We start from the raw sequence: 22405 nt of genomic DNA on the forward strand, positions 1-22405 counted from the left end.
GAGTGCTAGGGGAAACCCTTTCTCTGCGATATGCTCCCCTTCAGCTGATTGTATTAAAGATCTCTGTTGACAATCTCCTAACCTGAGTGAAGACTGAGTTTTCTTCGACAACTGTCAGTAAAGAAGTCCTAGCAATGGTATTCTCACCCCTATTAGTGATGGCTGAATTCCATCTTTGTTAGGGAATGCCTGGCAGATGTCAGCAAGTTTATCTTCATATACTGTCAGTCCATTAAATATACAGTGCACTGAATCCAGACAATTACACAGAGTTGCAACACTAAAAAAACTATTCAGACAATAAAACATAAGGAATAGCCTTGCAGTTAGTGCTGAATGCTGTGTATATACAGTATGTTCAGATAAAATAGGGATTCTTTCAGGGGCAAAAAAGTAAAATCTTAATAATGAGAGTGCAGAAAAATGACCTACTTGTTCTGTATTTCAGCAATATGTTCCAGATACTTCTTCGTGAACAAGGATCAACCCCGCTCGTAGGCTCATCCAAAATAATGGTGTTGCGGTCACCAATGAAAGCAATCGCAATGGAAAGCTTTCTCTTTGTTCCCCCAGACAATGCTACCACCCTTTTATATTCATGTTCTCTCAACCCAGCATCATCGAGAGCTCTGTAAAATAAAATATGTGGCCAAGGCTTTTACAGGTGTCAGCAAAGCATGGCAAGTGTTAAAAAAGTTCACACCCGAAGAAGGGTCCACCGCCTAAACATTGTGTTTTCTTTCTTCTCTTTTCAGCATGGAATAAACCTATTACTTGTTCCATTATTTATAAATAATGTCTGTTTTTATAGATTTACATTTTATTTCTGGACTTCCTGTGATATTGGAGGAACACTATACATTTTCAGTACATGTGGAGTTTAGTTTTGCAGTATACCTTACCTACTGACTTTCTGAGTGAGCTGTCTCCTCCCCCAGTGAGGGGCTTTGATAGACCCATACAGCAGGAGGTGCTCCCTGACCGTGAGACAGTGGAACAGCACATCCTGCTGCAGGCATACTCCCAGCTCCCTTCTCACTGCAAGCAGATCCTGATGTGTACTTCTCCCATTCACAAACACTGTGCCTGAGGACAGCTGCAGTAAGACAGTCAACAGGGAGCTGAGAGAGAAAAATAACAAGTATTGAACTACAGAAACTACTGTAAAATGTGTAAAATAATGAACGTTTGTTTTAATTCAACCTGACAGGGGGACATTTTCGTGGGGTTTTATAACAGAATTGATTTACTTTGTGTGTGTTTTTTCGGATTTGCGTCTGATTATAACAACAAATTTAATGTTCTGGTGCCTGACTTCACATTACTGTGTTCATTAATCTTTCTCATAAAAGCTAGAATCACAAGCAGGATTATGTGGCACATTCCAACTACCACACCTGCTGGTGGTCTGCATCTCAATTAGAGAGTGAATCCAGGCCATGGTTGATGTGCTCTTGAAAAACTTTCAAAGGAAACACTAAGGAAATTTAATGCCTCTGTGCATGATGTTGACAAATCTTTCCCAAAGTAAATAAAACTGGTCACTAATCTTGTCCTGGTCGATAACCTAACAGACTGTTGCAAAATATTGAAAATTTAACAGCTACAGTGCTGAGGAAAGTCTATGAACCACGTTGTTCTGTATTCTTGTATATTTTAGACTAGTGTAATTAGATATTTGTGAAAGTCTTACTAAATATCCCTGTGTGAATCAGTATTTCAACCCTTACATTTATTAACTGTTTACACCACCCTGAGTAGCTTCAGAGTTTAGTTATACTTCACCTAAATGATCCCTGTGTCATTTTCTTGCATCAGCTTTTATGGGTTTTTAGCCCATTCATGCTCACACACCTGCTTCAGGTCGGTGATATTTAAGGGTTTCCTTGCATGAACTGTTCTACTTCAGGTCCTACTATAATGTTTCATTGGTGTTTAGGTCTGGACATTGATTTGGCCAATCCAAAATAGAAAATGTATTGTTCTGCAGCCATTCTGCTATAGTTCTATTTGTATATTTAAGAGTATTGTCTTAACCTTCTTTCAGCTCAATTATAAAAATGGATCACCTGATATTCTCCTCCAGAATTTGTTAATACAACCAAATAAATGGTTTTATCAATGACTACAAGCAGTCCAGGTTCTGAAGCAGCAAAGCAGCCCTACTTTCACCACAATGCTTGACAGTTTGGATGAGGTTCTTCTTTTTTAGAGAGCAACAGATTTGTCCGGCTATGCTCAGATGAAATCCATTCCTGTTTAGATCTCTTAGGATGATTGCCAGCAGCCATATCACCCTGCAACTCACAACTGGCAACCCACTGAAGCTAAGCAGGTGTGAGCCTGGTCAGTACCTGGATGGGAGACCTTCTGGGAAAAACTAAGGTTGCTGCTGGAAGAGGTGTTAGTGGGGCCAGCAGGGGGCGCTCACACTGCGGTCCATGTGGGTCCTAATGCCCCAGTGTAGTGATGGGGACACTATACTGTAAACAGGCGCCGTCCTTCGGCTGAGACGAAAAACCGAGGTCCTGACTCTCTGTTGTCATTAAAAATCCCAGGGCGTTTCTCGAAAAGAGTAGGGGTATAACCCCGGTGTCTTGGCCAAAAAAAATTCCCATTGGCCCTTACCAATCATGGCCTCCTAATAATCCCCATCTATGAATTGGCTACATTACTCTGCTCTCCTCCCTACTGATAGCTGATGTGGGGTGAGCGTTCTGGCGCATTATGGCTGCTGTTGCATCATCCAGGTGGATGCTGCACATTGGTGGTGGTGGAGGGGAGTCCCCATTACCTGTAAAGTGCTTTGAGTGGAGTGTTTAAGTTTAAGCAATTATAATTATTGAGGCATGAACACAGACATTAGCAGCTGTAAGAGAACCCTCATTTTGGGGTGCTTTGTAACTTCCTGGAGGATTTCTGATTTTCTGATATGTCCTTTGGTACAGTATGTCTCAGTAGGATGCTTTTTCCTGGGTAAAGTCAATGACATCTTAAATATGTTCCATTTGTAGAGTGTAAAGGGGCAATGGATGGATGGAGCTAAAAAATGTTAAGAAATTGTTTTGTAATCCTCTCCAGACTGATGAACATCGACTACTCTGAGGCCCTCTGTTTTTCTGGTATTTTTCCACTAACCAGTGCCACTAACCAAACTCACAAAGGTACTGCTCAAACATTTCTTGTTTACTTTTTACCCAATTATTTAACCACCTCATTCAATATCACATTTTTTTATTTTTTTCTACTTTATACACCATTCTGTCATTGAATTAGTAAATATAAACTCTTTTGTTTATTTGAAAAAAGACTGGTTTAGATTATACAATGGCATCATGGTAAGAAATTGTAATTCACATAAATATACTGTATTACTGGTTCACAAACTTTTTTCTGTACTGTATTGGAGTTTTCATTATTCAAGCTTATCTTCCTTTGTTTAGGGTACTATTAATTTTCTTGTGTACTACAGCTTAATGAATAATTCCCTGGCACCTGTGTAGAACTCACATAATTGTGGTCTTGCCTGCTCCATTGGGCCCCAACATAGAGGTAATGTTTCCCCTATAGAAGGTAAGATTCAGATCTCTGACCCCATGTCTTCCAAAACCTGTAAATTCCTTGGTCAGTGACCTAAGAACAACTCCAGGACTTAAATCTGCCAAATCTGTCCCATTTCCTGGGACCTCATCTTCCATGGTCACTGCACAAGAAGTAATGGATGAAGATATGAACACAGTTTTAGATGTACGTTTTAATACTTGTAATACTGTCAAAAGGCAAGGATTTCATGTCAATATCTACAGTGTACAGTGTATTTCTAGAAAGGAAAAGAATTATGAAATAGTATTGGATATCTCATCAAGATCCACATAAATGATAAATCTAAAGAATCTTAAAAAATATCTAATAACAAAAGCATAATTACCTTGGTCATGAAATTGCCTGTTGTACAGTGAAATATTTGAGGTCAGATACTTCTCTTTAATTATGTCAGCTCCTTCAAGTGGCTTTCTCCAAAATGAAGCATTAAAAATAAAATACCATGGTTTCTTGTCTCTATACTTCCCTGTTTAAAACAAATACTATTAAGATATCAGGTTTAGACAATATCCATACATTAACATGTCTGTATTTTGTAATTTGCATCACAAAAAAGTAGTGCTAATTTACTATTATAGCTCAGATCATTCAGAACCATACACTGGAAACTTAACAGAAACATATTAATTGAAATAGGAATATGTTAAATAAAAAATACAATTGTGTATTCAATTAATAAATTAACCTCTAGAAAAAGAGGTAATGTGATAGCAGATAAAGTGAGCATATGTTCATTAAAAATGTATATATTTTAGAGGTACATATAATGTAATAATAGGTACAAATGAGAGGGTCCAACTAAGCTCATCTAACTAGTTTGGTAGATAATATAGTAGCTAATTGATCAAAGGATCTCATCTAGCCTTTTCCTGTAAGAAGCCAGAGTATCACCTTCAAAAACAGCTGGGTAGTTTGTTCCATACTTATACACTGTGCATAAAGTGCCTTTTTTCTTGGTCTTAAAAGCATTTCCATTATTACATTATTCATTTTTCAATCCAATCACATGAATTATACAACATAGGGCTCTGTTAATGACCTAAAACTGGGATGAAAATTCACCTTTAAGCAGGTGAATGATCCAAATCTAAAGGCCAAAGCTACGTACACTATTGGCTTTAGAATAAGAAAGTGAATGACTTTTAGTGGCCCAGTCAAAGTCCTGATTTGATTCCTATTGAGAAACTATGGAACTACTGTGCAAAAATGATCCCCAAGCAGTTTGAGAGAGCTTAAGCTAATTTGCCAAGAAGAATGAACAAAAATTGCACCAAGCAGGTGTGCTACATTGTTAGAGATGTACAAAAAATACTGTTATTGCTGTTAAAGGTGCTTTAACCAAATAATGCAATTGATACATTTCAATTTTCGGTCTTTATTTTTTGCTGACATTAAATGTAACATCTTACTCTTAGAAGTCTTCCGTTTGAGCATTCAGGTTTTGAATAAAATCTTAAGTTGCAGAAATAAAATTCAACATTTTAAAATTTCACAAAATGGGACACCATAGGAAGTATCTGAATACTAAATGTTTGCATTTCTTCTCTTAATTATTTCTGACAAATTAAATTTCAGGATTCACATACTATTTCAGCACAAACTACAGAGTTCTGGAAAGCATTTAAAAATAGTTCTAGTTTTGGGGGAGGGAGGTGAATGTCCTGTTATGGATGCTGTATTGGTGAATCACTCTGTTATTTCCGCAGAATGGAATGAATCTATTACACTCTCAAAAGGTCAATGCTCAGACTGAATAAAAAAATTCATAATCATGCCATGTAACCATGTATCCATGTAACCATGTCATCATAATCATCTATTTTATAGCTTTTCACCTTCAAAGTTTTAAATACTGTAATATTTTATTGCTTTTTTAAATATTATTTAAGTTAATTGCACTCACTTTATTGCATTCAACATATTCATTTTGGATGCACTTTTCTCATATTAGGATAAAAAATTAGTGTTATCTGAAAACAGAAAGAGGTAAGAGTATGCCAATAAGAAATGTTGTAATTACACACCTGGGAATACATTATTAAAATACCACCCAAGTGCAAAGTAGAGAAATGAGTCAATCAGAATCACCCAGCACATCCAGCCAAAACTTAGGTCTTCCCCATTCAGTGGAGCTTCATACATGTTTGTCCACTGGATACCTGAAAAGATTAAATACAAAAATAAAACTAACCAAGAACTCTGATCATTTAGAATGTTTTTTAAATTTTATATATCAACTCAGTTTATCTGTCAACTTATAGCATTCATTCATTTTTCATGCAAGAATAAGGTTTTATTAACTGCTCTATCAGTTATATACAGTATTAACCTTCACAGAAGATAAGAGTATTGACTATTCTCACATTTTATTCTTTTTTTATCTCCTCTCCTCTCCTGTTTGGATTTTCAATGACAGTCACATGTGAGGGAGCTACAGTAAAAACATCACATCTTTTCCATGCTCTCTGGCTTGCTGCTCACCATCCACACATCCATTTTCATTAAGCCACTTGTCCTGGTGAGAGTGCCCAAAGCCCTTCCAGGAAGCATAGGGTACAAAGCAGGATTAAGGGCTCATGACTGCTCTCTCACTGGATGAGTTGCCAATTCATCCCAGACTTTGTCTTGCTCTTATTCACAATTTTGTGTTATAAAATGAAAGGGAATTGTCTACTGAACTATTCAGTTATGAACAAAAGAATACATGGAAATGTCAGTTGTCTTTACAAAGACAATGGTAGACAATAGATAAAAAATAAAAGCTTTAAAATGAGAATCAATGGCAAAACAGCTGGAAAAGTAAGTGATATCTCCTTTATAAATATACTGATGGAAAAAAGAAACGCAACACCTCCTTCTCCACATTCTGACCCTCCCATCTGCGTGAAACAGGCTGAAGAGTGAAGAGGACCTGATGCCACTGCTGACAAGTCCATCGCGGCCTTTGTCTGGCCCCAGCCAGTTGGGTGTGAGGTCTAGGAGGTGTGAACAGGGGGCCTCTGACAGGTCGCCTTGCACTAAGGCCAGCAGCATGGAGCCTCACTGTCCTGTCACTGATGCGTGCATTATGTCTACCAGCGATTTCAGCAGCAGTACAGGTGGCAGATCTGAAATTATCTATCAGATGGACCAGTCTAATGTGTCGGTCCTGCTCTGGTGTGGTCACTTGAGGACGACCTGATCTTGGATGGTCATCTGTCCTGCCGGTCTGCTGAAACCTTCTCTGCAGTTGGGACACAGTGGAGCGGCTTACCCCATAGTCTCTGGCAACGCTGGCACATGACATGCCTGTCTTCAGCATGCCAATAGCCCTCTCCCTTGCTTCTGGTGACATTCGGGGCATTGTGGAATGCACAGAAAACTGACTAAAGGTGGCCTTTTTCTTGCAGTGACCTATGTTTTGAATTAAGCCCTTTTTAAAGGTGACCTGATCAGGCATTGTTCCACCTGAACTTCGTTGGGTAAAATGCACCTAACGAGCTTTCATGTGATTGACAAGTTGCAATGCCTCAGTGCACAAGCTGTATTGCTGGTCAGAGTGCTTTAAAAAAATTGACAACTTTTTGTGAAAGTACATAAGCTATGCTGTAACTATAGTATTCTCATTCCAGAAAATATTACATTTCTTTTTTCCATCAGTATATATATAGTATACTGTATATTATGTATAATCCCACTTCTTACATATGCTTTCTTTTTTTTGTTTCTGTCACATTGTGTTTGTTTGCAGTCTGTGTTTTCTTTACATATTGAATTTCCCAGTTTGTAAATCAACTAAATATTACATTGTGTGTATATATATAACTTAAATATTATAAATCACATCTATACAATTACCATTATGTTATTCTACCTTTCAAAACATTTAATCCTATGGATTACCTCTAAGGTATGAAATACTGCAAAATAAATAGAAAATAAAGGGCATTGTTATAAATAAAATGACTAGTATATCTGAATAAGTTAGATGAGTTCTATATACTGTAAGTAGTTACTGTGCCAGTTTTATCATACAGTTACACTATGGACAAATTTTCCATTTAATTCCTTTATTATAAAATAGACAGTTTACCTCAAGGGAAAATAATGAGGATAGCTCATAATTTAATATACCTTCTCTGTTGTTTTCCAAAAACGTCAGATAATAAGCTCCCTGGCTGAAAGCAGTTGTTGAGAGGAGGCACTACAAGGACAGAGAAGAAATGAGGATTGTGATTTTACTACAAAGACTAATAATAATAACTATAATAATAATGTTTTTCCAAACAATAGGATGCTGTACATGATGAAAAAAATAAAAAAATAAACAAAGTAGAAATCTGTTAGACAAATGGACACAGGCCCTAGTAAATACCATACTGTATGTACAGTAAGGTCTAAGTTTAGATTTAAAAAGTTAAAGAATATTCCTCTAGAAGGGTTGCTGGAAAGGCTTACTATAAAAATGGAGCAGCGACAGAAAAAGCACAGCCACCAACAGTCTGACATTTAGTCCCAGGTGCAATGAGCATAGGTCCAGCCTCAGCTGAAACAGCCTATGGGAAGTAGTGTATACTGTACATGAAGGCATTCAGAACTGTATGATGGAACCAGATTATTTTTGCTTTTCAGTCAGTTTCAAGTTCTTATATTTAATATGTGACTTTATAAGCAACCAATGAAGAGATTTGAGAGTATGATTTATACTGTAGGCTGCCAGGGTCTAGTGTGAGTCTAACAGCAGAGTTTTGGACATATTGCAATTTTCTGAGGAGGGTGTTATGGCCCATAAAGCCAAGAGTTGCAGGAATCAAGCCTTTATGTTATAAATGTTTGAATCAAGCCCTGAACATCACACATTGATATAAATATTTTAAGATGATAAAGAGATCTTAATAAGAGAGGTTTTTCAGGGCTTGTTGCATAAACCAGATCCCCTTTAGGTAATCTGCCTTTAACTACCAATTATTCCATTCCCTACTAATTACTGAATTTGTCTATTCAAAGCCAGAGCCCTCCTCCATCATTGTTCTTTTCACCCTCTTTTAGCTTTCATGTCAGCACTTTTTTCTCTGTTCCATTTTTATTTTTTCCCATCTAGTCTGTTCCTGTCTTAGCAGCCTCTCAGGGTGGTCATCTCACCCTGGATCCCGAAGCCCCTCTGTATCCCTGTCTTTGGTTGTCATAGCCAGGATTAAACTCCAAAGTTGAATTCCCCTTCTTCCTCGGGCCTCAGCAGATGGGTTCCGTTCCAAGACTAAAATACCCGATCATTCTCTTTTTTTTCTTGGAGCTTGGCATAGGATTTTGCTCCATAGTCGAGGATGCCCGGTTCTGTTGACGGGCTGATTCTCCAGGGTAGAAATCTCAGGACTGGATGCTGACCATCCACCTCTCGCCACTGAGGCATTCTGCTCAGACTCTGATCCAAATCACTCCAGTTCCAGGATTCATTCTTCACTGCATCTTCTGAACCGGACTCGAGGCCCCTGGTTTCTGACTTGGGGTCCCTGGACTTTGTCTCTGCTGGCCTCCCATCTCTGTGGTTCTGTCCATATCCAGGAGGCAGCTTCTGTCATCCAGGACCCCAGGACTTTCCCATGCAGCCCTACTTCCCTGTTCCTCATCATTCATTCCACTCCAGGATTTCGCTGTGCATTGCACCTTCTGAACTGGACTGTACGGAGGCTCCTGGTCTCCTTCTTCGGATTCCTTGACTCTTCTCTGCTCGACTTCTTTCCCTGTGGTTTCATCTCACATCTGGGAGGGAGCTCTCACTGTCCACTGTCCTTTTGCAGCCCTGCACCTGCGCTCTAGCTCTGACTGCTCGTTGTCTCCTGGCCTCTGCCCTGGGATCCCAGGACTCTTCCCTGCTGGCCTCTCATCGGAGGTTCCATCCCACATCCAGGAGGCAGTTTCCATCATCCAGGGCTCTGTCTGTGCAGTCCCCTCACCTCTGCCCACGGCCCAGTTTTGTTCCGTAAAGTCCTGTCCCTTGCACTTTTTCTTTTCTCTGTTTTCTTTCCAGTGTCCTTCTTGCGCCTCTCTGGGGCTGCTTCCTCTCTTGTTTTCTTTTCCTCACCCTCCTGTCTCTTGGGCTCTTTGGGTTTTTATCTTTTTCTCCTTTTTCCCTAGTCTCCAGTTTCCCAGCATAGTCTTCTGTTACTTCCTGGGGAGCCAGGCATCCCTTGTGTGCTCTGACTGGAGCACATTTCACTGTTAGCCTGGTCTTGCTGAGGATTCCCAGGCTCTGACTGGGATTGCTTCCTGCAGCTGTGCTGAAAGCTAAGAGGGATCTAAGGACGGGTCCTTGCCTTCTGTCTTTTGTAATGTTTCTCCCATTGGGTCCAGAGGATGCATAGGTATTTGATTCTGTCAGTCAGAGTGAACCTGGGAGACCATGCTAACAGTGCATGCCTGACCTGGTCTCGGAGGAGATCCCCCATAAGGGTGTACACCTTGAATCACTGACTCCTGGACCCCGTGACAGGACCACCTGTCTTGCCAGCTCTACAAAACCTCTTCTCTCAGTAAAGCCCCTGGGGCAAGCATAGCTGTGCCTTTAGGAGACTCCTTTTCCTGTCCCGCGCATCAGCCTGTGGGTCTCTGGCCTGCACCCCTGGCTACTTGGAGGGCTGCCTCCCAGATCTGTGCAGACTCCTTTCCTTCTGGCGGCTCAGTAGCCAGTTCCATCCTGGAGCAGAGGGTCCCAGATTCTGGTCGGCAGGCTGGAATGAGCAGTCTAAATCGGTGCTGGCACTTTACCATGTCAGTTTCTCTCTTTGGTTGGCAGGGATGCAGACAGCTAGCATCTCCCAGACTGCTGCGCTACACTTGGTTTCTTTTCTTGCTGACCGGCTGGGGCCTTCCCTGCTCTGCCAGCTAGTTCTGTTTTTTCCTTCTTCTTTTCCTTTACTGTCTGGCTTGGGGTAATTCAGCCCTGCTGGCCAGTAATCAATTATTCTATTTTCACTTTTCTGTTTTCACCTTTCCCTTTCTCCCGGAGCATCCTAGCCCTCAATCAGTCAGGTCTCCTTGAGTGTTCCACCGCTCTCCGGTCACTTGTGCTTGGGATCTGATGCATCACCACCCTCGCGGCTGTAACTGGCCGTGGCATTACAGCAACTACACTTTCAAAAACTTTAGATAGAAATGGTAATGTACTGAAGTTGGTCAGTAGTTCATCTTTATGTCAGAACCCAAGCCAGTTTTCTTTAGTATTGGAGTGATTTATGTAGACTTTAAAGCAGTAGGGGCAGACCCATGGAAAGGGAACTGTTGATAATATTGAAAATTAAAGGGCAGCTGTCTAGCAGGCAAGCTTTCAGGTAAAAGACAGGGATTGGATCTAGGCAACAAGAAGTTGTTTTAAAGCTGTTAATTTTTGTATGTTGATCTGAATCAGCTAAACTAAATTCAGAAAAATCTGCTACAGAGGGGATGTCAATGGAAAAGAAAATCTGCTAAATACATTTCATTTTAGGAGTTAAAAAAATAAAATTTGAAGTATTCATCAACTGGAAGTATCTTTCTCTTTAAATAGAGCTTAAGTTGTGTAAAACATTCCAAAACCACAATAAAGATATATCACAGCTTTATGTATCCACTGTACACTGTACATGTAAGAAATGTGTTAAAAAGATGTTTTAATTTTTAAAAATATTTCCAGAAGAAAAATACTGTGTGTAGTATACTACATACATTAATAATCTTTGTATTCATAGTTTACAAATGGCATGGAATCTACTAAACTTTTTAAATTGCTATATGTTTTGATTTGGTGTGATTTTCAATTTGTTGCTGGGAACTAAACAGTTTATATTAACCTCCTAGTTCTTACACATGTTTGATATGACGAAGGACACTCACAATGAGAGTCTGGACAGAGAAGGACAGTCGACTCTGGAGTACCACCAGGATCATGAAGGGGAAGAAAGTGATCATGTACAGGAGGCTGCCACACATAGCTGCCACATTGGCATTGCTGAAGAAAGCACTAATGAGGTAACTGAACATGATGATCGACACTCCGAAGTCCAGAAGGAAGAGGTATAGGAGGAGGGAATCACTGTGGGGGAGAATCCCACTTATCTTGAAGATGATGACCAGAAGGGCACTGCTGGCTGCCAGAAGGACCATGTTCTCCAGCAGCCATACTATAAGATGGGTGCCTGGCTTGACTCCCATCAGCTCCAAATACTAAGAAAAATCAATTAGATAATACACCCAGTTATTTACAATAGTACAACATACACACCTGTCTGCATGTTTGTGGTTATTAAGAGACAATTATAATTGGAAAACATATTACATGATTATCACTATATTACAGAGGCAGGGCTTTAATACCTTTTTGGGGTGGTACTGTATATGTTTTATATGTTTCCACATACTGTATGCATGCTTATACTATAAGCATGTGTCATATAGAAATGTAGTTAAAAGTAGCATTGACCCCTCCAGAGTTCTGCATTTTGAAATTCCTTAAACTTATATAACTCTTTTCTGGACAAATCACTTTAAATATATTGGGGACTCCCCTCCACCACCAATGAACAGCACCCACCTAGATGATGATGGCAGCCAAAGTGCACCAGTATACTCACCACACATCAGCTATCAATGGGGAGGAGAACAGAGTGATGAAACCAATTCATAAATGGGGATTATTAGGAGGCCATGACTGATACAGGCCAGAGAGAAATTTGGCTAGGACATTGGGGTAACACCCCTGCTCTTCTCAATAAATGCCCTGAGATTTTTAATGACCATGGAGAGTCAGATTATTGGTTTAACATTATAAGGATTGCACCTTTTTACAGTATAGTGTCCCGATCACTGTACTGGGGCATTAGGACCCACACAGACTGCAGGATGAGTACTCCCACTAACACCTCTTCTAGCAGCAATCTTATCTTTCCCAGAATGTCTCTCACCCAGGTGCTGACCAGCCTCACACCTGCTGAGTTTCAGTGGGTTACCAGTTATAAATTGCAGGGTGATATAGCTGCTGGCAATCATTTTGAAAAAGCAGTCCACATTTTATTAATATAGTTAATATATAATGATAAAGATATATATATATAGGTGAGCTGTGCTGGACCACCTGGAGGCTGGGGTTTGTTCATTAAATGGAAGTTGAAAGGCACAAGTACTGTACATGTATGGCAGATCATCCTTGACTTGTAGAATGGCAGTGGAGGAACGTCACACATTAACCACCTGTTTACACTCCAACACTGAATATAACTGTATGGGGAATCTTGGGGCAGGTTATGGATGGAACAACCTTAGTGTAAGGGAATCACAATCTTGTCTGTACCTCACTTTGCCTCACTTCTAGCCAAGGCTCAAGAATTTCTTTTAAAATTAACTCCTAACTACAGTATACACATGATTTTTATATGTGATCTGCTGTTTTAGATTCAGTGAATGGCCCTAAATAGTTATAAATATTCACTTTGTTCAGGCTTTAAAAGATTTAAAAAGAGCCTCAAATGTTCTAGTTTTCCCTTAACTCATTCTTTTTTTATAAATGGCATAAATTTAGTTCAACTTGTCATTTTAGCCATAATTGATTCTGTTTATTATTTCAGGATCCTCTGCTACATCAGAAGTATTTTTAGCAACACAGCTTTATTTTTAACGAAGCAAAACAAAACACATTTCTTACATATTTACCCATATCGAAATTTACAGTACTGTATATCTGAGTTTTATTTTTTGTATTCTATATTACTATAAAACCTTATCTGCTGAAGCATAAATTAACATTGAGTATAAATAATTTCCGTTTATATGAGAAGTCTGGCATTTGATGTTGTACTAACGTACTACTGTACATGTAGGGCCAGTTCCCCCCCCCCATTTCTATTACATTGGTTTACTGGCTCAAATAAAAATTAACCCTGAATACAAATAATTTCCTATTAAATTAAAAGTCTTACATTTGATGTGATACTCACTAACTTACTGTTGTGCATGTGTATTCATGGTTTAATTTTTTTTCTTCTTATGAACAGATATTTTGTAATTTTACGATAAAGCCAATGCATCAGTCTTGAATTAAGGAGTTTCTTGCAATGCTCATGGTGTATGTTTCTATTCTAATTAATAATACATATATTAAAAAAGGATTACTCACCATTTCCAGTTGTAGTTCCCTCTCATAGACAAGTTGTCGAACCATGCTGGCAACTGAGATCATCCAAGCCAGCATCATTAACAAGGGGAATAAAAACCCAAGGCTTCCCAGGAATCTGACAAGGACAGAATTTGGAAGAAGGCCAACAGGAGAAAAAAACAACAAATCATTAATTTTTACAGGAACAGCTTCTTTTCTTCAGAATGTAAAAGGGAGAGCATGGAATCACTTGTAAAACAGAAAATGTAATTAATTTCAAATAGATTTAAGTCTTGATTATAAATATTCTAAAGAATGGTCACCAAAACAAGGACTAAATTTTTTAAATGATCAAACAATTTCAGCAAGATGGTACATAGTCTATTTCTGAAAATTACCCCTTCTCACCCGACTAATTGCCCCTGATGTTCAATCCTGGATTCACACTTCTTAGCATTTCAGTATGTTCTGAAGTCTAACTCAGCAACAAATAAATGTGTTCAACTTCTTTTACAAGAAGGTTCTTCAAATTTCAATAACATTAAAGCATGTGATTTGTTATTGTAATGTATTTCATGTAAACCTCGATTTTCTGATAATTTAGAGAACATCTGCAAATCTATTTAAATCTACAGTTCTCTATTATGTCTCTATTACATTATTTTACATTTATTTTTAGTTATTTGTTGATTATTTTAATTATCTTCAAAAAAGGGCCTTAACACCAGAAATACAGTGCAATGCCAGAACCATACTGTAACACCACGCCCCCTGAGGAATCGGCATTCCACCTCGCATTCCAGCACTGTTCCCAATTAGCTCATTTACCCCTGCCTGTTTAATGCTGCTTCACACTCTCCACTGTGCTCAATATTAGGGTTCTTCCTGGCTAGAGCTACTTAGATCCTCGTGATACTACTTGGTTTTTGGCTTCCTGATCCTGGTTTGTTTTCGACTACATCTCCTGGTTTTGGTTTTGGTACTTTGATTCTCGTTCTGGTTTCGACTCTCGGTTTACGGCTTCGCTTCTGGTCTGTAATTTTGCACCGGTTTGTCTACCTTCAGCTTTCAGACCTCAGAATGTTCTGTCAACTATAGTACATCTCTGGAGATCTCCCTGGTTTTCTGCATAGGGTCCTCACTACTAATTCCTAACACATACTCACTGATCTTGGACGTGACATGGGTATGGCATAGCCTGAACAACCGACAGGGGTTCAGTAATGTCCTTCTGAGTCTGAACTGAAATAATTGCTCGTTCAATCATGTCCTGAAGTGGAATGAAGATCCGGTTGTATCGGAAGCTGGCCATGGGCACCGTCTTGGGGTGAACTGCCCACACTGGGTTCTGCAGTTGGTCTGTCCTCATGCTGTGGAACACACTGGTCCTGATGGTGTAACTCACATGGGGTGGAAGTGAACAAGGAGAAGGGGCAGACGATTTGTTGCTCCCAGTAATGTTGAATATCACACCTTTTTAGGAGAAAAAATCATAGCAGTATTATTGTTGTACTTGGGTATTTTCAATGAAAAACACACAAAGGAAAGTGGGCTAAGCAATGAAATCCTCATCCTGCAATAAATCCTCATCCTGTAATATACAGTACATGCATTACTACTCTGGAGTATGAAGTACAATGTGGCATACAATATGACAAGCACAGGCCAAGTTCAAGTATATCTTGACCCAAGATTTGACCCAGGACAGATTGTGGCTTGGACACCAAAGTTCAATCTCATGACACACTGTGATCCCCCAGCCACACATACTGTATGGTACTGTACACACAATTTTAAGTATGGATGCATTGCATTATGCAATTTTATTTCTGTGTTTACAATGTGATGAACTTCATTACACTGCATGAGTAAGTTGCAATAACCCTCAAAGATTTTACTGAGTTGAAATATGGATCCAGATGCCTCAGCCTTATGACAGCAGTTTCATCTTTTCATTCAAATTGAGGTTATTTTTTATGATTTATATGAGCAGACACACAGGAAATGCTGTGGTTTTTAATGTGTGTAGTGTGATTTTCTGGATGGAAAGGTCTATATGACAACACTACTTACTGGAATTATACTTACTAGCTAGGAAGTCATTCTGTCGCATTAATTCTTGTGCTTTTTGTTCCATTTCTTCAAGAGAATCAAATCCATAAAAACGGTCCAGAGATACACAAGCTGAGATGTTTACCATCATCTCAGACAGCACGTTAATCTTCTCAGTTACTGGACTACTCAATGTCTTGTTTATTGCTTTCTCTAAAAAGCAGCATATATTGCAAAGTCATTGTAAAGAAGACCTCCTGAATGAATGATCACTAGTAGTTCCTACTTTTATTACATGTCTTATTCCAGCATAATTTGAGTGTTTCTTCAAGGAGATAATGTAAACCCCAGAACATGTTCAGAAAACATATGTTTCTTATCATCACTCGAAGCCCTTTGCAGAGGTGATTTTTTACCCTTTGAAAATGTGTTACTTACATGATAAATTTTCAGTCATTCCATAAGGGTTCGAATAAATAATAATCATAGATGTAGTGTTTTTTTTTCTTTTTTGTCTGTTATATAAATTCTAGTCTGCATCAGAAAGATGGCTTAGCTATTTTATGTTTTTTTTATTACTGTTATATTATCTAGAGTTTGCTGTTAACATTTTCTCAGTAATCAGAGGAAGATATGCAGGGGCACAACAATATAAAGTCTATAAAATAGACAAGAAAATAAAAATGTAAAACCAGACTATTAAAAGAAAATTATATTCACAATTGCATTTATAAGACAAGTTATAATGCAGGTTGTATACACAGGATTTAAATTAGTAATTAGCTTGTTTTGAGATATAATTACTGTATAGTAAATTGTGATACAAAGTTACACATTTTATAACAAGCCAACCATGTTACTACAATTGCTATCAACATCACCACCACCACCAACAACAACAACAACAACAATAATAATAATAACAATTACCATAATCCTGAAGTTCTGCAGCCAGCATGTCCAAATCAATTTTGAAATGGCTTTGAACAAAGTTCTGAACAAAAATATGTTGAAAGGCTCCCTGTAAGAAAGCTTAATAAATTAGTTCCAGTTCCTTACATTGGTAGAATATCCCTTTGTTGTAATCAAACAAAAGAAAAACAAATTAGAATACAGAAATTAGCATTGCTAAGACAACGACAGTTTACAATTTCACATCATTCTGGTCTACAATTTTATAAAGAATAGATCTCTTTACAATTCACACTGCTGTAGAAATCACATCATGTATTAATGTATAATGCTATTAATGTATTTATTGAATATATTTTTTAGTTTAAAGTGAAATTTGGAATAAAGACAGACTCCAATTCTCCCAAAAACTGATAAATTTGAATGTCTAGTCCAACAAATTCCAGCATTAACAAGTGACCCCCTTGTTTTTTCCTTCTTGTCAGCCAGTAACCCCTGTAACCATGCAGACTTAGGACAACGTTCATTTTGTTCATTTTGTTACTTCCATCACTATCAAATTATTATTTTTTTATTATATCATCCATACAGACAAGATTTAAGTTAAGTATTTGAACCTTGTTAAGAGAGCATTGTGCTTGAAACTCTGTTCTTGAACTGAGTATTGTTCTACCCCTGATCTCTGAACACTATCAGAGACTATCAGTGTTATCCAGAGGCAAAACAGTTCTCTCCTGGTCAGTGGACAATCCAATCTCTCCCTATTTCTAGGCTCACACAACTCTACCTTTTTGCTAATGGCGTTCACTGAAACATCTGTCTGTTCCTGTAAGCTACCAATCTCTCCTCTGATTTCACAGTCTTTATATCTGCCTTTCCAAATTTAAAGAACAGTTATCTAATTTATTATCTAGCCTTTTAAGAAGCTGTATAAGAATATCCATATCATTTTTTAAATTAAAATAGAAACTTTATGTCTCTCTCCTTTTCCTCCTCTTTACCTGGCTGATTTTATGCAGTGCTCCTGTATTAATGATTTATCAAGAACTGAATTAACTAAGGCAAACCAAGGTAAACCTTAGGATTGCTTTGATCAGTGAATCTCAGACACCTACACCTCAGCAAAAACATCCTTGCTTTGAAGCTCCCAAGAACTGGAAATTTTGACACTAGCAAGATGCTGAACCTTCTCCTTACATTATAACACTTCAATAGCAACTTCCCAATCAATAACCGTAGCATTATGATGTTTTAATTATTATCATTATCTTTAGTTTATTCATGTTTTGAATGTCTGTCTGTTCTCTTAATTTGGTAACTTCTTTCCTTTGTACTTACAATTTATTTTGCATTTGGGCATATGGGGTTCACCGCACACCTTGGTCAAGATTCCCCTTTTGTGCTAGTGTGCGCTACAAATGTATAATTGCTTGAGGAAAAGCTGTGGGTCTTTGAACAAACCTGCTTATGTTGTAAAATGGATGGGTGAATAACTAGCAACCAAAGGCCAAGACAGGTACAAGACAGGTCAATTGACAAACTCGTCTGTTCTTTCCATAATCCTTGAATGTTATACTTTGAATGCAGAGCACAATTCTGTGTTTTTCTTACTACCGAAAGCAATTGTATAAATATGTTAAAAGCACTTTTTTTTTTGTAAACCAATGTATTTTCCTTACCTGAAATTGGTTGACGATAAAGATGCTCTCTTTCTTTCCCAGCATGCCCGAGGCTCTCAGCCATGCTTCTGCATAGAGTTTCAGTTTTTGGATATGTTCAAAAGTAGAGTTAGCCTACCACAAATATAAGATTGATTATTTAATGGCTATGATATTAATAACAAAAATATGTTTGTCTTAGATGTACACAAATACGCAAATAGAGTTCCTATTAAAATGTTCACCTACCTTTTGAAGAATTTGTAGTGTCTCGGCAATCTGTGGGTAATACAGAATTTTGCCCTGTACCAAAGGCTTGAGGATGGTCCACAGAAAAGCTCCATTTGGAGACTGCAGGATATCCTGATAAAATGCCAGACAAAAGGCAGCTAGGACAAAAAAGAAAGGAAACCAATGATAACATGAATTGGTGAACTTCAGAGTCCCTGCTAATGAGAAAAAGAACTACAATGAAGAAACTTTGTATGCAGACAAGAAAGTTTCATTATTATCTTGTTTGCAGTATCAATGCATTGTTTTATTGCAAACCCATGCAGGGTATGAGATGTTTTATATTAGTTCAGTAATATAAAGTAATATTGTGGATTGGCCTGGATATTGTTGATTATTGGACATTTTATGCAATAATTAATTCTGTCACTATTCCAAAGTTGCTATTGGCCTCATAACCAATGTATTGATTTGCTAATTGTCTCTGATTGTTCCGTGGTCTTCATTGCTGAATCTTTCAAAATTCACTACTTGACTGACGGACCTTACAGAGACAAGGATATTTCTGTAGTTTTCTTTCATATTAGCTACTTATTCTTCTTTTGTTGTTTAGAATGTGTGCAATAGGTTGTGTAAATAAGAAATACTAACTGCTACTCAAAGTGTAATGACAGCAAGCATTCAGACTAAAAATTATAAAAACATTTGGAAAGGGCTTATTACCTTTGCAAGACTCTACTGTACAGTACTGTACTGGTTTATCTGAGATCATGTTTCAGACAGAAAATCCTGTGCCGGGTTCTCTTTCTCAGTTGTTCAAGTTCCTATCAGTATGTGGCAAAGCTGGATTATGAATATAAAAGTCACTTACAAGAATTAGGGGGAATTCCATACTTTTGAATATCATCCAAGGATAGTTCAGTAATCTGAGGCAGCTCTGCTAGCACAATACTCTCAGAAAGCACGGAAGGCACTTCTTGCTTGCAAACCATGCTGGATATTGTGTGCCAAAAGCTAGAGGAAGATGGTTTTAATCTACTGCCTGCCAATGCCTGAAATACAAGTAAGCAATAAATACTTACCAAGTCTAGGAAATGAATATCATAATTATAATAAATTATTAGATGATTGAGGTTATTAATGTAAATTATTGTACCTCTTGGAACTGTAGTATACCAGGCAATTCTAAATTTGTCAATGATGTCAGCAACCCTGGAAGGCGGTGTAGGATTGGACGAGCTTTAGTGGTAAGTTCAGTGATACTAGAAAACATTTCCAACACATGGCTCATGATCTGCTTGACTTCAATTGGCATGAATACTGGAACAAAGGCCTGGTGTGAAAAAAAAAAACAAAATAAGAACTCTTTTGAGCATGGATGTATGGAACATAATTTAGGGATCCTGAATTTTTGAACAATCTGTTATGTTTGACATAAGGATTTCATATACATGAACGAAGACACAGACAAAACAAAATGCAGTGGTGTGAAAGGTACAAAGAAACCTTTCCTCTAGGTACTGTAGTTGCTTGCCAGAATTGATGATTAATTGCAATTGAATTGCACTGATCCCACTGAAAGAATAAGTAATATCTTAACAAAAATACCTTTACCCAGAGTATGTTTTAGATATCTATTATCTAAAATATGTGAAATAGGAAAAAATATTGTCAGCAATCACTCTTATTGAAATTCGACATTTTAATAACAGACTACTTTGGATTAAGACATCAATCCAAAAATGAGTCCTGTACCTTATAGATTATGCTTCGTATATCAAGGTGCTGAATAAGTGATAAGATGAGAAAGAACAGGTCATCTGAAGACAGTGAACACAGTTCTTGAACACTGTGTGAGATATTTCTGTTGTTGGCGAAAGACAACAGCAATCTAAGTGAGTTTTCATCACAACTCCCAGCCAGAGAGATTGCAAGAGTATTTGTCATAATCTAAAGAAAGATGAAGGTTAGTCAGATCAATATATTAGAATTCTTTACTCTTTAAAAACATCAACATAGTGCAAAGAAACATCTGTATTATAAAGTTTAGAAGGCGATCCGTAACATCTCAACAATTGCTTCACAAAAGAAGACTATTGCATAATTTATAGATAAATAAAAGAAAACCATTAAAGTCAGCCAGAAATTTAACTCTGGAATTAAAATTAAACTAACTTAAATTAAACTAAATTTGCACCTTTATTGTACATCATTCGAATGATCGTTTTTTCTGCTGTAAAACTTAGATTATTGGCTGCTGAGTAATTTTAAAGCTAAAAACCTGCTCTAACCTCCTGTATATATAATGGATGCAGCAAATGCATGAAAAAATAATAAAGGGACATAAAGACATCTGAAAGGGAGCAATATAACTGTTACTACCTTGAATGCACAAGCTGTCCATACCTTTGATACTGAGATATTTGCTGTCAAGATGTTTTCAATGGTTTCAAAGGACAAGCTTGTCATGTTCCAAAGATGCAATTTGAACTTGCTTATATTCTGTATACAAGCTCCTAAATTAAAATCTGGAAACAGAAACAACTTTATTGTGCACAACTTTAACAGTTGTTAAAATGTTGTTGTTGCTGTTACTGTCATTATTATTTTTAGCATTCTGGTAAAATACAAAAAACAATCTAAGCCTAAAGAAATTAAGGTGCACAATGTACAGTATGTGTATAACAAAGTATGAAATTCTGTACTTATCATGAACTTTGGGCATTGATACTGTAGATGTTTTTCAGTTATTACCCAGATATACAGTATGTTTCACAGTGGTTACTGAGTTCCAGATTTTCAGCCTTTGCCACCCTATGTCTTTCACCTTGTTCTGAGAGTGTAGTTGCCTGTGCAGGTACAGTACTGTACATGTGCAGCCTGGGCGGTGCCAATCCATTCCTCTGGTATGTTCTTTGCAAGCGTTATTGGTATGAATATTAATTAGCTTCTGCCAAGTCATAACAACAAAGGGGCTTGCTGGATCTGTTTAAAGTTACTTTTAATTCTTCTTCTAATTCTGTCTTTTACATATTAAAAATTTCAGCAAAAAAAATGCTATTGTTTAAACATTCAAAAACTTTTTGGACCTCAAGATTTTAGCATTGTGATTACAATACATTCAGCTGAAGAAATACTTTTTTTTTGTCTGAAACATTGATTTTATTTTTAAAGATGTATACTTTTATTAATTAAATACATATCCTAATTAATGCTTTTGTTCACTTCACAAATTCTTATCTCTATTAGTTTTCTGACAGTGTTCAAAAGACAAGCATTTTTTGCTTTTATATCTTGTTTAGCATTTGCATAGGTGGCATGCCATTTCAATACATACTGTATAGTATGCAGTTTTTTAAAAACATATCCTTGCAAATTTAAATTAATTCCTACCATATTTTATGATATTTAAAATACAGTTTTTTATATTAAATGGTTTGTGAGAAATGAGTCAAATGTTTTGTACACTCTATTATGCACCTTTTTTTGTGTTTTAAAAACTTTTTGTAGGGATTTCTTTAGACACCTTTGACACATTACAAATAACACATTACATTTGGATTATTAAGTCTTATTCAGAGATAAGAGTCCCATAGGATCCATAATTAAAACCTTTGAAACATATTTGAACAAGAGACAAATCAGCCTTAAGCACGCTGGAATGAATTAAGTTTTAAAATAATATCTTGGCACATTCCATTACTATACAGGATTTGTAACAAGCTGAAAGGGAATAAAAGATAAAACATACCACTAAGGTTTTTTATCTTGTTGAGAAGCTGTTTGAAAGTATTTTCAGGGAAATATTCTTCAAGAAAAGTATTGAACCTAAAAGCCCAAAGGGAAA

The 22405-nt window shown here is 37.4% G+C and overlaps 1 protein-coding gene across 1 annotated transcript in view; it reads right to left on the reverse strand.

The window, feature by feature from the left end:
- Window positions 1-19550, reverse strand: part of LOC148822767 (ATP-binding cassette sub-family A member 13-like) — a 128582-nt gene extending 109032 nt beyond the window's left edge. The window contains exons 1-14 of the mRNA XM_088929549.1: window positions 19430-19550; window positions 18577-18716; window positions 18349-18462; window positions 16688-16751; window positions 15794-15970; window positions 14872-15178; window positions 13727-13841; window positions 11452-11781; window positions 7717-7786; window positions 5628-5762; window positions 3921-4069; window positions 3511-3686; window positions 903-1121; window positions 433-629 (exon numbers count right to left, since the gene is read on the reverse strand). Coding sequence (XP_088785675.1) covers window positions 433-629; window positions 903-1121; window positions 3511-3686; window positions 3921-4069; window positions 5628-5762; window positions 7717-7786; window positions 11452-11781; window positions 13727-13841; window positions 14872-15178; window positions 15794-15970; window positions 16688-16751; window positions 18349-18462; window positions 18577-18716; window positions 19430-19550 — 2314 coding nt within the window. The remainder of the gene's footprint in view (window positions 1-432; window positions 630-902; window positions 1122-3510; window positions 3687-3920; window positions 4070-5627; window positions 5763-7716; window positions 7787-11451; window positions 11782-13726; window positions 13842-14871; window positions 15179-15793; window positions 15971-16687; window positions 16752-18348; window positions 18463-18576; window positions 18717-19429) is intronic.
- Window positions 19551-22405: the final 2855 nt, after the last annotated feature.

This window comes from Atractosteus spatula, chromosome 12, assembly GCF_055471065.1.
Source record: "Atractosteus spatula isolate fAtrSpa1 chromosome 12, fAtrSpa1.hap1, whole genome shotgun sequence".
Classification (NCBI taxonomy): domain Eukaryota; kingdom Metazoa; phylum Chordata; class Actinopteri; order Semionotiformes; family Lepisosteidae; genus Atractosteus; species Atractosteus spatula.